General features: G+C 40.8%; 1 protein-coding gene across 1 annotated transcript in view; it reads left to right on the top strand.

Moving 5' to 3' along the window:
• Positions 1–6187: 6187 nt before the first annotated feature.
• arhgef10la (Rho guanine nucleotide exchange factor (GEF) 10-like a) overlaps positions 6188–15917 on the top strand; it is a 110813-nt gene continuing 101083 nt past the window's right edge. Inside the window, exons 1-2 of the mRNA XM_008306919.1 lie at positions 6188–6533; positions 15386–15676. Coding sequence (XP_008305141.1) covers positions 15391–15676 — 286 coding nt within the window. The 5' untranslated portion in view covers positions 6188–6533; positions 15386–15390. The remainder of the gene's footprint in view (positions 6534–15385; positions 15677–15917) is intronic.

The raw sequence follows: 15917 nt of genomic DNA, 5'->3' as shown, positions 1-15917 counted from the left end.
ACCGGCTCTGTAACACTGACCCGAGGTCAGAAACTCCCAGGGATGGAATCTGTATAGATGACTGCTGCCCATCTCTTACATTACATCCTCCTCTGTCTCCTGCTCTTTCCTGACTCAAAACCTACAAAAATCAAGCTCTCTGCTGTCTACGGATAAGGCGATTAACTTTTTGATTAATGCAGATGTATCTATCTTAACAGTTGCACTTTTATCTTTTAAGGATCCTATAGAAGTAATTTCAGTAGATATGTGTTTTTGTTTACCTGCGATGGGAAAGCTGCAGATTTGGAGGGAAAACGGAGCAGCTTCTCAGAGAGAGGATTCTTTTTCCGCCCTGCACTACAACGCGAAACTCAAGCGAGTTAGTGAGTTTCTGATGCTCTTGATTGGGGCTCATTCTAATTCTCGGAATGTGTGTTCTGTTCGTGCCAGCCTCGACGTTTTTCACTCTGTGTGCGCCCTGTTGCTTTTATCCATTTGCCTACTCACTGTACACTGTGACTGTGCCGCTCCGGAGCTTGTTCCTGTGAAGAGGAGAAAAATGGAGGACGTCCTCAGTCATAGTTTGATGGGAGATTGTTTTTTTTGAGGGCCAATATTGTTACTTTAACTGAATATGTGTTTATGTCATTCATGTTGTAACCAGTGGATAAAATATTGATTTGAAAGCATCAAAGACTATTATCATGTATGCAGTAGCTGGACACAGTCTGTCTGAATCCTCTAAAGACTGCCACCTGCTGGTAACTTGGAAGAAGTCATTTCTGCCAAACATGCAGCGACACTTGACTGCAACACCTAGTTAAGGTTGGCCTCTTGTACTGTATATACTCAGAGACTGCTGTTTATTTTACCTCACATAGGTCTAATGATAGTGAAAATATGTATACATACATGGATGAATACAGACGAAGGCTTGGTGTTGAGCAGAAGAAAACGCTTGGAGTGACACAAAGGATTTTTAATGCATTTTAGAGAAGACTGAGTATTTCTGTGTATGGTACAATATTTGTGATCCTTTCTATATTTGAATGTTAGTAGTGGCTGTAGAGCTTAACCCTAGGGCCATGACCAGTGGGACTTGACTATAAACAGGAACTCATCTGGTCCACATACAGGGCTTCAGTGTTCACTCTCTAAGACCAGAGTCCTGAATGGAGGGTGGCTTTTGTTCCTCTTATATCCCAGGGACTTCCCCAGTTCCCTTTTAACTGTTAGGACTAAATAAGAACATATGTGCTTACGGTGCAATGCCACCTTAAGTGTAGTATTTGAGGCAAACCAAGCTTTTGTTTGCTTCTCTTTATGTTAAGGTAAAAATTCGATGTATTTGGTCACTTGGTGCCATTAAAGGAGATAATCCAGAATGATTTGTTCTTCGATGCAGTGTGTTTCCTCAACAGAAGTGAAGGCTGTCGTTTGTGGCGTCACAGTCTCAACCTACATTTGAAGGAATATTCTCTGTATATCAGCTTTTAAGGACCAATGTTGCACAGCATTACTTTTAGACGATGTCTTCACTTTAGCTTCCTCGTTTACGCTTTGGTTCTTTCGAGAGTGTGCGTTTTCACCTATTGCTTTACCTGCTGTGAAGGCGCATTAGTTTGGTATAACTACATATCTAGTCCATTCCATCTACAGTTATGATGTGCTAAAGTGACTGTCCACTAAGTAAAACAATCTTTTATAAATTCAACCTTACTATAGTTCATTTTCTATGAAGGCATTGCTGAAATGTTCGAACTCAATGTGCAAATCTTTATTGACATTTTTTTTTTCTTTTTCCAAAGACCAGTGGCATTACCAGTTTGTATTATTCTCGCCATTGCCACAGCACTTATTTGACATTGTTGAAATGACGATTGTGATTGACTAATCTAAAGTGAGGAGGCAGTGTTGTACAAAGTTGGTGAGTGTATTTTCCTACTCTCTTTTTGCCAATGATTGTCCTGAGGTGCTCTCTTCTGAACCCCTTTTCATTTACCTGGATTGTGTAACTACAACCTCCTCACCCATCTTTTATTAACACACTTTAACCTAAAACTCAAATTTAAAACATTGCCACTGGAAAGCACCGTGAGAAGAACCTTGATCATATCAGTTTTGCGCTACTCTTTGTTAACGTTGATCAGTGCTGTTTCGTTTACTGTGTTTCTGTTTATGCCATCAGCTACTTGACCATGACATGGTTGGTTGACAGATAGAACCTCAGAAACATGTAAATACTTGAAAGATTTTTCAGAGATAAGTCCATGTCATATAGATTTTTGTATTAAACTGGAAAAAAAAAGATGAATGTCTACTGGATGGTGTTGCCATAGAACTGTTATGTGCACCGTATGTGCTAATTCAATCAAAATCATGTCTTTTTCCCTCTGGAGCGACGACCGCAAGATGACGTCAAAAACACAATACTCCAATGAAATGCAATCAAACTGAAGTCAGTATGAATGTAATGTCTGTTAAAAAAAGGCTTCAGTCTAATATTATAAATATGTTAACAATGTATGTACATGCTTATTAACATGGCTTCAAAAGCTACCAAAAGACCCTGATAAAAGGCACCTTTGTTGCAGTGAATGCACAGCATGTGAAGCGTTTGATATGACGGTTCACTTTTGGGAGGTGGTAATGTATCTAGCATTTACAGACAATGAGCTCCAAGCTGTGTTATGGTTCTGATATTTGTGCTGTATAGCAATTGAATGAAAAAAAAGTGAATTGTCATCTTTTTATTTGTATTCTGTGTATTTGTTCAATGTGTTTTAATAAATCTTCTGGACAACAGTAACACCATGTGATCATTTCTTGCCCCGTAGTCAGTGTGAAGACAAATGAAGAAGCATGAATAATTGAAGTGAGTTGAGGAGGGCTTCACATTTAATTAACATTCTTGACCTCACACATTACCTTGTGTTCATTGTGCGTGTGCCTGCAGAACTGTAAATGTGATTAGAGGCAGAAAGAGAAACACTGATGTAGTCAGGGAGAGACTAAAATAGCAGTTAGGAGCCATTCACAGAGTCATAGAAGAATCAAAGACGGTCTAAAAGCACCACAAGTACATATGCTTTGCATTTATTACTGCTTAAACTTGTATTTTACTTGATAGTTGTCATTTTCTTTTACTCTATACAGCCACTAGACTCTTTTATATGACACCCCACTGAATTTCCTGAGGGAATTGTATTTTTTACTCCACTACATTTATTTGTTACAACCTGCTTGCAGGGTCATAGCACAGAAGGAAGATGCACCATTTACCACAGTAGCACAAACTAACTTATTAAACAAACTGAGGATACTTAAAACTCATAGAGCCTAAGGGTCAGAAAAATCAATAGGATGTGCATGAGGGTGGAGATAGTGTGAGTTTTGTGAGATGCAAAAACCAAAGTGACAGAAAAAAACCCAAAAAAAAACAGAAGCAGTATTATTGCCCTGCTGCCAGCGCAGGCAGCTGAGTGAGAGTCAGAGTGCCGACAGCAGCCAATGTCTTGTAGGAAACACCGAGCACAGGTGAACCCTGTCCACCTACCAGGCACCTCCAACACAGGCAGACTAAAGAACTGACAAGAATAAGGCAGAAAGAGAAGATTTTACATCCAAAACATGGTAATTTTAAAACATAGAACAGAATAGGGTTTATTTTGCACAGTGTGCAACAAACATGCGTCATTTACAGGGACAAACAGCAGTTTTTAAAAATACAGTAAAAAATAAATATTAACTGTAACCTATGACAACAGTGATATAGATTGTTGTTGTAAATAAAGCTTATTTGTTATATTAGGATCAATATATTTTAAAAAAAAAACAATAATTTACCTAATGTTGCATTTCGGAGTATTTCAAAATGCTAAATGTGATGCTTCTAGTGCAAAAAGAGAACTCTAGCAACAGTTGACATTTCGACTTCCACCCGATCAGATTGGGGTGTAAATGACATCTTTTAAACACTGACGTTACTGAATCTGTTCTTTCAACTGGAACTCTGTGACATTTCATGCAACAGAAATTGAGAAAACAATGTCACCTCCAGTTTAATCATAGCAGCACCAGGCGGTCCCCTTACTGAAAGTGCAACACAAACTTTGAAAAATAGTTGCCCACTGTGTTTTTATAGCAGATAGCCTGTATTTCTGGTACAGGCATCTCCAGGGGGGGAAAGGATTAAAGTACATTTAATAAAGTTGCCACACACAAGTGGTAAAACAACAAATACTTTTATCTTCATATGGCCCAAACAGTTATTACTCAGACTGAAAGTGCGCTATAATTCCACAGTGTCTATTAAGGAGTGAGAGATCATTTCTCTAAATTCCCTCAGCAAGAACTCCAACTTAAGAAAATGAAAATTCTTATATTTATTTTCAAGTTGAATAACAGAGTCCTTTTTCAGGTAAAATGAAACATCTCAGATACACAGACACAAGTTAAGTTGTGTTTTCCTCCTCTTAGCATACTTCCTTTAGTCACATATTCTCAGGTTTTATTTGTATCTGTGTTTTCTGAACATTGTATCATCCATCCATCCATCCATCCATCCATCCATCCATCCATCCATCCATCCATCAATCATCTATACACCACTTAATCCTCACTAGGGTCGCGGGGGGGCTGGAGTCTATCCCAGCTGACAGGGTGAAGGCAGGGGACACCCTGGACAGGTCGCCAGTCTATCACAGGGCTACACTTAGAGACAGACAACCAAGCACACTCACATTCACACCTACGGACAATTTAGAATTACCAATTAACCTCAACATATTTTTGAACTGTGCGGGAGGAAGCCGGAGAACCCAGAGAGAACCCACGCTGCACGGGGAGAACATGCAAACTCCACTCAGAAAGATCCCGGTGACCCCACCGTGACGTGAACCGGCGACCTTCTTGCTGCAAGGCAACAGTGCTACCAACTGCGTCACCTTGCAGCCCAACATTATATCATTAAACATTAAATCCAAAACATATTATGAATAAGTGAGTGGGCAAATTAGTGATGGACACTTGTACACTTTCATGTCACTTTAGACATGTCTTCAGGTGGTATATGGACATTTTGTACTTTAATTATGTGTATTTTATATGTCAGCTACTTTTTTGGCCAGGTCTGCCTGATTTAATTAAGGTTGAACTGTTTTTCTATTTGCACATTTTGTACAGCTAGTTTATAATTTAAAAAAAATCATATTTAACTGGTTGTTTGATCCATAGACTATGATTTGATCTCTTCATTGTTGATCATTTTAAGATTACTGCACTGTTAAATAGTAATTGGTTAGTAGTATTGAGCCTGTTATTTATTTTTCATTCTCATTGTATTATTTCATTTCATACAACCTACACAGTTAACTCAACTTGCACATTTCTGTTGAAGTTTTGAAATAGTCATTCTGCTCTTGGTCTGCCACACGGTGTTCACTTTAGCTCCTTTTCTATTATTCTATTTTTTAGATTGAATTTACTATATTTTCTAACTGGTTGTGATTTGGTGGTTTATTTATCCCAGACCTGGGAAATTATTTTGTTACAGCAGCAAAAACAAAGTATTTCTATTCTATTCTATTCTATTCTATTCTATTCTATTCTATTCTATTCTATTAAATTGGAAAATAAGAATTTTAATGCTAAAAAGCATCTACATTTTTCACATACACTGAACCAAACATTAAAATTGAAGCTATATGCAACAGCCATTGTTTAAATATTCAATCTGAATACACTTGTAAAATATAATTTTACCACTGACAATCAGTTGAAATGTCTCATATCTATATTTCGGGATCGTTTAGAAAATTACTTCAAATGTTTTCAGCTCATAAAATCCTTTATTTTCTTCCTAAGTCTCAGCCAATCAGGAGAAATACATAAAACTGACTCCAGTTCAGCCTGTGAGCAGACACCTTCATCCCATGCGGAAGTGCTGTGAGACAGCATTGCCCCTAATTCCCTTTTGTCCAGCCTACTTTTTCTGAATATTCCCCCTGATTGGTGCAAAAGCTAGCCCCGGGGCTTCTCATTGGCTGCATGCTTGCCTTTGCCGCTCTGCCATTGGTCAGTTGTGACTGAGCGCTCTCAGCCTGCTTTGTGCTGCTGTCTGGGCAGCAGCAGGGGTCTGGAGAGAAGGAGGAGGGAGGAAAAAACCAAAGAAAGGACAGAATGAGACTGGATGGGCCGAGGGGTAGGGGGGCCATCTAAAAAAGAGAGGGACAGAGAGGGGAGATCGAGGGAGAAACACAACCAGACCGGCGAGAGAGGCAGAGAGAAAAGGGGGAGGGAGCAGAGAGGGTTACCTCATCCAGAGCTGCCAGTGCTCACGGTGCAGGGGAGAAGTTGTGGGAAAGTAAACAGCACAGGACCATACCAATCTGTGTTCAGCCACTTGCAGCCCTCGCAGGACACTATAAAGATGAGTGAGCCGGACCCGACAGTGTGGTAAAAGCTCAGACTTTATGGGAGGTAACCAGGATTAAAGGGTCACCAGGGAGTGCCTGAAGCTTCTCGGAGGACAAACCACTGAGGACAAGGAGGTGAGAGGCGTATATATTTGTTGCCCTCCAAACACTCTCTCTCTTTCCTGCCTTCGTTCTGTCTCTCCTCTCTCTCCCTCCCTCCACGCTCTCAGCATGGTTAGCATGTTGCAAAGACAGCAGCTTTGTCCAAGGGGGCCATTGATGGAGAGGAGTTGGGGGGGTGGGTGTGCTGGTCTGTGCTCTCTGTCTCCCTCTCTTAGTCCGACAGCTACAGGGGCAGCTGAGTGGACAAGAAAATGTGGAGGAGGAGAGCTGAGGATGAGGACGGCAGATACCCGTGTGGCCCTTTGGCAGAGTACACACCATCATGGACGATTAAACCTGAGCCTGCCTCAGAGAGCCGGCGGGGATACAGACCGTGAGGCCTTGTTATGATAACAGCAGTTCCTGAGACAGACACCAGGAAGGATGAGTGAGGGATTGGCGGCTTATCCCAGAACCCACACCTCTGGCCGGCTGTTTTTCAGCAGCACTGCACAGCTCTTCCAGTGCCTTGGGCTATATAAAGAGATTCCCTGGCCTGGGCCAGGCCTACACAATTCCAGTTTGACGGTTGCTTCCCGGAGTACAATAGCCCCTCCCAGGATGGATTTCATGCTGCCTCTATACTCTCTGCAGAAAAGAGAGGGGGACACAGGGAGGAGAGGGGTAGGGGGGGAGCTAAGGGACCTCTGACCAACTCATTTGCATGTTGAGCTAGGGCACTGTTTCAGCCTCACTTGCCGGATGTCCAAGAACCTTTTTTTTTTTTTTGAAGGAACTCCACTGTATCAGATTTTTTTTCTCCTTAGTCACAGTCCAGCACTTCCAAAAGACATTAACAATCCATGCATGCATGGTTTTAAACCACCACAAAGACCTCACTATCACTGCGAGCTCTCCCTTTTGCCACACATTCACCCACTGCCGCCATGCAATCATATGTACACATGCAAGGCCTTGGTGCTCAGCTTCACAATCAGTCATTTCATGGCAGTGACACGCCTTCCAAATGTTTACTGCTAGACTCTTTGTCACTGACTACGTTCCACTGGGAGCGTTAGATAATAATAGATCATTTAGAGATGTTTATAAGTTGAAAGTTTATCTGCAGCTTTTTTCCCCCTCTTTCATCATGTCGCCCAAACATGATTTGTCTTATTTCCTGAAAGCTCTTCTGATTACAGGCTCCAAGGCCAAACCAACTTAGCCACACTGGTAACCCATAACCCATAACCATCACCTGATTTCCAGTGTCTGGGCTTACATGGAATTGTAGGAAGATTTCATATTAAAAGCACGGCATGAGCCTTCCCAAAGAACAACTGAACACTTTCATTCAGGAGTATATTTTCATGTGTGACATCTGATTTGACAGGCACATCAGAGATGCAGCCGCCCCTGTTGTGCACTGATAGAGAAAGTTTGTGTCGTTAACTTAAGCTGCACAATAGCAAACATCAAAACACACAAAGTGAAAACTGATGCCAAAGGCAACAGCAGACTGTGGGAATCCAAGAACTTGGTCACTGAACCTTTCACAAAGGGAATTGTTAGATTCTGTTTACATGTGATATATTAGACGTACATATGTGCTGTTCATGTAACTGCTGTTGTTCTGCACCATGTGGTGCCAGTTGCTTCTTGTAGTGATACTGTTGTCCTGAGGCAAGATCTGAATTAGATAGAGGAGCTTGACATCTAGTCAAAAGAAACTTCATCCAATGGCTTTAAAAGGAAATAGGGAGTAATTTCCACTTGGTTTTGATGTTCTGGTCTTAGTTTTTGGCATTTTTATGTTGTCAAAGAACAAATCAATAACACACGTCATACAGCATCATCATACAAACCCAAACATGAGCTTTAACTCACTGGTGGAGTTCCTAGTTTCTGAGCCACGAGCATTCACTGAACTTCAGTGAGAATGGAGATGATTTATTTAACAGAAGTAAAACGCAGAAATTCTAAAAATCTGTGGCCTGTTTATCAGAAAAATAGCAGTAAAAGCATACTGAAGTGTGACAGGGGGATTCCACTGATTTAACACATAAACGCAGCTTTATGAATCATGGATATTACTTAGTCTGTAAAAATGGTTGTATTATGCTCTTCTGTGGCTCAAGAGAAGTTAACTTGATGACATCTCGGTTTAGGCTTAGAGTCTCTGAGTGTGAAGTTAGTGTAAAATTTGAAAGTTGTGGGCAGGTACCAAGCAGGAAGTGTTGGTTAGTTTTGGCCAGGACTTTTTCAGGTCCCCCAAACATCCTCTGTTATGTTTGCTTCTGCCGATATACAAGGTTACCTCAAAAAGTTCTCAGCCTCAGCCTCAGCTGAGAAAACTCCCATTTTGGGGCATAACTGTATATTATAAAGCCTTATATCACTGTCCATAAAAACTCAGAACAAAGGAAGAGGAAAGCTTGGAGCCAGCTGCTGTTGCACCCTGCGTCTGTCCACACAGCACAGGTGGCAAAGGCAGCTAAATGTGGCTTTGAACTGTTGCCCCAAGCACCACCCGACCTGCACAGACTGACTTCTGTTTCCTAACTGAAATCATACTTGTATGGTCGCCATTTTCAAAGTGAAGATGGCCATCCCTGCTGCTGAGGCTCGAGATGTGACCTTTTTCCACGAAGGGATGGTGAAGCAACAACATTGGTGGACCAAGTGTGTTTAAGTTAAAGGAGACTGTGCTGAAGATTAATGCTTTCTCATGTAACATTTCCTGGTGAAGCAGATAACCTTTTATAGTATGATTGTGTGTTTCGATTGTGGGACCATTGGCAGCATTTGTTTAAATTAGTTTTTTGGTACTTTCTATCCGCAGTGTACCCATACATCTATAGACAATACTTCACTGATATTGAAGAAAACTTGTGATGGCAGTTTCCTGGGATTACATCATTATTTCTATGTTTTCGAAGTGGATTTCTGGACATTTCTTTGATGTGGACATTGGGAATGATATCACAATGATGTGAATCATATCCGTGTTCAGATTGGACCATGGCATGATTGCAAAAAATGAGTGTGATTGTTAAAACAAACTGCAGCTATTGGGCAGTAAGGATTTATTTTAATGGTGTCACAGCTACAGCTTCAACTCCTGACTGCTGACAAGCCTATCAGATCATCAAGCCCAACTACAATAACTCACTTCCTGGTGTTGTTGAGAACAATGGCATGCACCTGTTCCTTTCACTTCACATAGTAACTTCACCTCATGCGTGTCCCTTGGCAACCTTCCTTCACCTCCCCCCCCTGCCGTCCCTGGGGATTTGAGCCCCACACTTTGAAAACCTCTGCATTATGGCAAGTGTAGGATCCACTGTTTTTTTGGAACTTGCCCAATAAAGTTGTGTCATCTTGGCCTCTCTCACATTGATTTTGACAACTCGTTGTTGTCCCTTTCTTGTGAGTCTGCCAACTTCTTGTAAGTGCAATTCTAATTGTTCTGCTATTGTTCAAGAGATGACTTTGGTGGCAATAGTTTTCCAATATTTGAAAAGTAAGGTGACTAATCAGACATCAATCAACATGTCCCTGCTGTCCTTTGAGTAGCTTATTACTTTCATTCATTTCTAATAGCTGTCAGGAGGGACTGCAGCACTCATTGAACTTATTCTTCCCTACATATGTTTGTGTCACAGCCTGCACCCAGTGATGGATTGTTGAGCTGGCTGATGTATGGAGGAACTCTAATATAATGTACAATGCCGCAATAATAATGGTTTGGAAAGTGGTGTAGCTGAAAACAAAAGTAGGTGTGAGAAGCAAAGAGGGTGAGACAGCTCATTTTTGAATAATGTAGACAAAGCCTGTGCAGATAAAGCCCCATTGTGTTACATATTTGTGTAGTGCCATATGCTGAAATATTGTGTGCCAAAACTATTCAGTAATATACCATTCTATATTCCATCTATCTACAGCGTCTGTTCATTTTCTTGCTTTCAAAGGTATTTCTCGCGATAAATAAAACCATTGTCTGGTCAACACATTCAGGACATCCTTATCTCTGACCAGTGTTTGGACAGTACAGCACACACATGTGTCCAGTACACTGTTGTGCTGTGAACACAAACGGCAGATGGGAAGTAGAGGTCACTCTCACTGCGTCCTTGATTAATGTGATGTTCCCAGCATATCACTGCTGTCGTGGACTGACATTACAGGAGTGGCGCTCTGCTGCAGAGGGCATACGAAGGCCAAACTGGTTTCTGAATGAATAATATATCCCTGCATGTCTTAACAGCAGCAACATGACAGCAGACCTGAGGGAAAGTGGGAATAAAATATCTCAAATGTGCATAGATAACCCTCTTATCATGTTTACAGCGTGATGTAATATTCCACATGGCCTTTGGCACACAATCCGCTGAAATTCATTTAAAGTGAAATTTAAAAATTTCATTACATTCAAAATATATAATGCAATAGGCTTATCTTCCTCTGTGTTCAAAAATCTTTGGTAGGGGGAACGTTATGTTTAAGCGAATCCATGAAATCCTCAAATGTCTGTGAACAGCCTCCCACTCGGATTGTTATGCCTTTTGACAGCCAAAGAAAGACGTATTCCGTCTGTTCTCAAGGAGCTCTTTGCAGTTTCTAAATTGGCCAAGTCACATTGGTATCTCTTGATAGGAAGTCCACAGGGAAGCTGCAGAAGTAAGAAGCGCCAGAGGCAGAATTGTCTCTGCCTGGCACTGTTTGTTGTTGTCAGCGGTCCGCGAGTCTCTCATTGTCGCGTTGAGTGTTTGTGTGCCACTTTCTGTAAAGGAAACCCCTAAAGTTGCGATGCTCTCAGTGACTTTCTGTTAGATTTCCCAATGCTGTTTATTCAGTCATCACCAGCTGCTGTTCTCTGCCATTGTCTATTGATATACCCCCCTGTCACTGACCAATGGCTGTGAGGTTTGTTTGCAGTCAGTCAAACACAGCTCTCTGTAAATCAGTGGCTTGAACTAAATATGCAGCCCAGCAGATTTGCAAAATCCCAACTGAAAGCTTTGAATGTAGTTACTGGTTGGGAAACTCTTTTTTTCCCCCCTTCTTCTTTCTGTTCTTAAACCCTGCCATTTAATTTCATTTTAAAAGAAGATTACATGTCCTTACTACTTTGTGAAATAAAGTGCAGTACAATGGGGAGCTGAGATGGAATCAGGCAACATAAATCAGATGCCAAGTACACACAAGATCCAACTTGGTAATCAAAGACTGCACACTTTGAATGAAAATAAAATAAATGAGAACAAAACATCCCTAAATATGCAAATCCCAGAACTCCCACATTTAAAACAATATAACCTTTGAGGTTTTTTTTGCTCAGAAGGTGCACTGCAAATGTGTGTCCTGGCATGGCACAGATCATTCATGAAAGTGTGCACGTCCCTCACTTTTCCGCCTTCACGCGTACAACATCCCTCCGCTCATTACCACATTTGGTACACAGCGAGGGAGTTTTTTAGAGCTCTATGTAGGTCAGGGACAGGGTGTGTAGGAGTTGGTTTCATCTCTATTCTGTGATGTATCTTATTTTTCCCTCAAGAATAGCTTTCACACAGCACCACTCCTGGGGCTCTTTATTTTTCTAAGCTGGAGTCTGTTTAATGGCTTGTCCAAATGCCTTCTGTCAAAGAAAGCTGCTCAGGATACCTGTCATTTTAATTCTGAGGAGGGTGCTCTAAGTGAAGAGATGCATTAGCAAGCAGAACTTTTATTCAAGGCACCAGCTATCCCATTGATTTGTAATAAAATAAAAACGATCAAGTGCACCTCCTACATCGCTCTTATGTTTGCTCAATCCAATTCACTTCGGTGAACAATTGAGAGCCATTGTTCAGTCAGCATGGCTTTCATTTGTCAAAGTATCGTCACAGTAGTTTTCAATTAAACTTTAAACTGCAGCTTTTATAGCATTCATTTAAAGATTTGTGCTGCTTTCTTCCAACAAGTTCTCCCACAAGTTTGTGGGAACCATACCGTAAACTGCACAGCCACGGCCCAACTGACCTGTGAGCTAATCAGCAGTGCGGTGACGAATGCAGAAACAATGCTTTCTGAAGGACAGAACAGAAGTCTTCCCTCCACAAAAGAGTCATTGTTGGTTTGACCAGTGAGTGGGCCGAATGGAGAAACTGTGTTTGTGGTACAGAGGAGGAGACTGGGTCCAAAGGCTGCTCAGGCATATTGTAGCTGTAAACAAGCAGAGATTCCTGAAGAAAGTGTTGTGATCCTTGATAAACGTTTCTGTTTTTGTCTATAATTTAAGGAGTGAGCTTCCCATAATGAACATTGAAACACACTGTAATCATTCCAAGTGTTCATACTGCTCATTAAAGGATAGAGACCAAAATTTACAGTTTCCAATCTGTGCAAAAATAAATTCAAGCTTCATCTGAAACTAACACAAGGCTTCAACAGTTTGAGTTAGACTAATCATGAGGGTATCTTTGAAAGGTGATTCTTTTTTTAGTATGGAATTTCCCCGATGTTTTCACAAGCCATGTTTCCTGGACAGGAAATGGATTGATACAAACACAAAGTGAGAATTTGGATGTAACTCTGGGACACACCCGCCTGATTTCTCTAATTTACTCTCCGCTCTCTCATATTTACTTCAGATAAACTTACACATGCCTGCTGTCTTCACTACTTACATTAAAAAATGCACGAGGAAGGGATCTCTTTAGGCTTTGTTCGCACTGCAGATAAATCAGATTTGTTTCTCAAATCAGGTCTTTAGGACAGACTGTCTGCGATGTTTGTTGCATGTGATCGGATCGGATTTGTGTGTCGAGACATCACAGGCGTCAATAATTATCTTGTTTCCGTGGTTCCTTCTAGTTTTGCATCTCTAGAATCGTCCTCGAAAGTGCCACCAAACAATTTACTTCAGTGTGTTTCCACAGACCGAGTTGTCCTCCACAGCACTCTGCCAGTAGCCGCAGGAAATTCATGTTGTTGTCTGCCACGTTGTGAGTGACACAAAAGACACTTTGAAATCCGATTTGAGTGGCCATACTGTCCGGACTGAGATGCATTTGTGGAAATCCTTTTGAAATTGCATTTCAGAAGCACCTCCAAATGTGGTTTGGAGCTGATTTGCAAAAAATCACGAGGCTTTTTGATGTCAAGACTTTGTAAAATCAATGTGGAAACTATCCGGATGAACATATTTTGGCTGGCAGTCTGAATAAGGCCTTCATGACCAGAACAAGAGAAATAAGTAGAGAAACAAGACCTGTATCAGTGTTTATGTGGGGTTCTTACTAATGTTTTAAGATAGACTTGAAAAATACTGAGCCTGTCCTTTGAACACATTTGGTGATAATTCAGGATTCACAGCCATCACTATTCCTGAACCCCGGCGCAAACAAACATCTTGCCCAAATTGAGATGTCAGCAAGTAGTAAAAGATAATGAGAGCCATAACAGACATTATGACAGGCCTTCTTTCCAGGTTAAATAAAAACTGCCTGCAGTGATTTTCACAATCCATAAGCAGCGTGTTTTGGGGTCGTTTCTCCCGCACAGCAATCCTATGTTCAGCCGCCTCCGCACCATGTTGTCATTTTCCCAAAGAAGCCTGACAAACTGCCCTATCAGGCTCAACAATGCTCCGGCACTGGAAGCAGTTTAGTGCTAATCAAAATGCAAAGCAGATGCTGGGTTCAGGAGTGGTACAGTAACATGTGCAGAAACAGAGCCTGCATGTCATAGAAAATCCCCACTTTGTGAAATAATGAAATAATCGTGTGCAGCAATTTAATACCTTGAGGGAATGTGTGTCATGGAAAATTTCCATTTTATTTTCAAAATATGCTAACAACAAGTCTAATTTCCATGACTACAACTGACAATTCAAATATCAAGCTATTTGTTGAGAAGGTTCCATGGCTTCAGCGTAGAACATATTACGTGTTTGCATTCAATGCGTGCCCCTATTGATCTATTTTTGTTATTTTTTAAAAATTAATTTCTGAAATATCTTTGAATAGGCAAGACAATATCAGCCTCTTAGATAACTGGGGGCACATGTTTCCACTGGGCATGTGGGGATATCTTAATTAATCTGTCACTAAGCCTCCTTAGACTTTGATTTAACAGTCTCTCTAATGGCCATATGTTATGTTTATAGCACTGGGATTGTACTGTTTCTTTCTCTCCATGCACCTGAAATATAGAGTTGTCTAATGTGCGCAGTGCTTCAGTTTTATTGCAGTATGTTGTCAAACATACACGGTCACCCTGTGTATGGGTTTTTATGCCTTGTAAGAAAAGTAGCCCACTGAAGAACCTTCTCCTGTGAACACTGCAGGGTTAACACTTCATTTTACTTTGGGTCAGGGCTGTTTAGTCCAACACTGATTTTTATCTCAAATGTATTTTTACATGGGGCTGCTTTGTTAAGCAGCTTTGGTATGTTTACAAAGATAAGAGAACATTCCAGTCTCCCAATCTCCATTTACCTTTGTGCCTTTATCTAAATAACTCTTATTAAACTGGGGCAGCAGTGAAAGCAACATATTTAATATCTGCACATTGGTTTATATTAAGTGCTGCTTCTTATGAGATGCAGGAGAAGACTATTTACAATATGATGCCAATCTGTTTTCAGTTTTGATTTGTAATGTCACAGTATTTGAAACCCTCAAAGAAAGATTAGTGTTTTAACTACATTATGCAATGTCTTCAACACCACCCAAGATTACATGTTATAATTCGTCCTTTAAAGCTCTAAGTTTGTTTTTCATACTCACATCTTCTTTTTTTTGAGTCTGTGATATCAATAATTTTTTCAGATGTCGATTTGAACTCAGATAGGTGGACATATAATTTTGTACCAACACCTTTTTTCTGCTCTTTTTCAGCAATTATGTCTACTATGATGTCGCAGCAGCCACCAAAAGAGGATGAAGAGGAAGATGATGAGGAACAAGGGGAAGCGTTTGTCTTTGAGGACACGGATGAGGAGAAACTTCAGGAAGGCAGTAAAGGCATCAGCTCGGACACTGTTGCACCAGTCCATGTGCCAAGAAAGGAGGACTGTGAGACAGCAGGCACTGTGTCACAGACAGACAGCACACAACCGTCCACAAATGCAGCTCCAGCTGGACCGGAGTGCATTGCCAACAAGGAAATAACTTCTGGTTCGACCACAGGTAAGACATTTTTAGGAACAATATATTTTTAATCTAATGCTGAACCAATGTTAGGCAGTGGAGGACGTACTTATATATTTTTTCTCAAGTAAATATACCACTACCTACGGTGCAATTCAGAGCCTTTCGTTACGTAAAAGTATATAATTAGCAAGATGCTCCTTTGATGTACCAGTTACTTAATAAATGTAATTGGCTACTAATTACTTTAAAATTCTAATTGCTAAATTACTAATTACTA

This window comes from Stegastes partitus, unplaced genomic scaffold (genome assembly GCF_000690725.1).
Source record: "Stegastes partitus isolate 25-593 unplaced genomic scaffold, Stegastes_partitus-1.0.2 Scaffold49, whole genome shotgun sequence".
NCBI lineage: Eukaryota > Metazoa > Chordata > Actinopteri > Pomacentridae > Stegastes > Stegastes partitus.
This window is presented reverse-complemented; position numbering and strand designations above follow the sequence as displayed.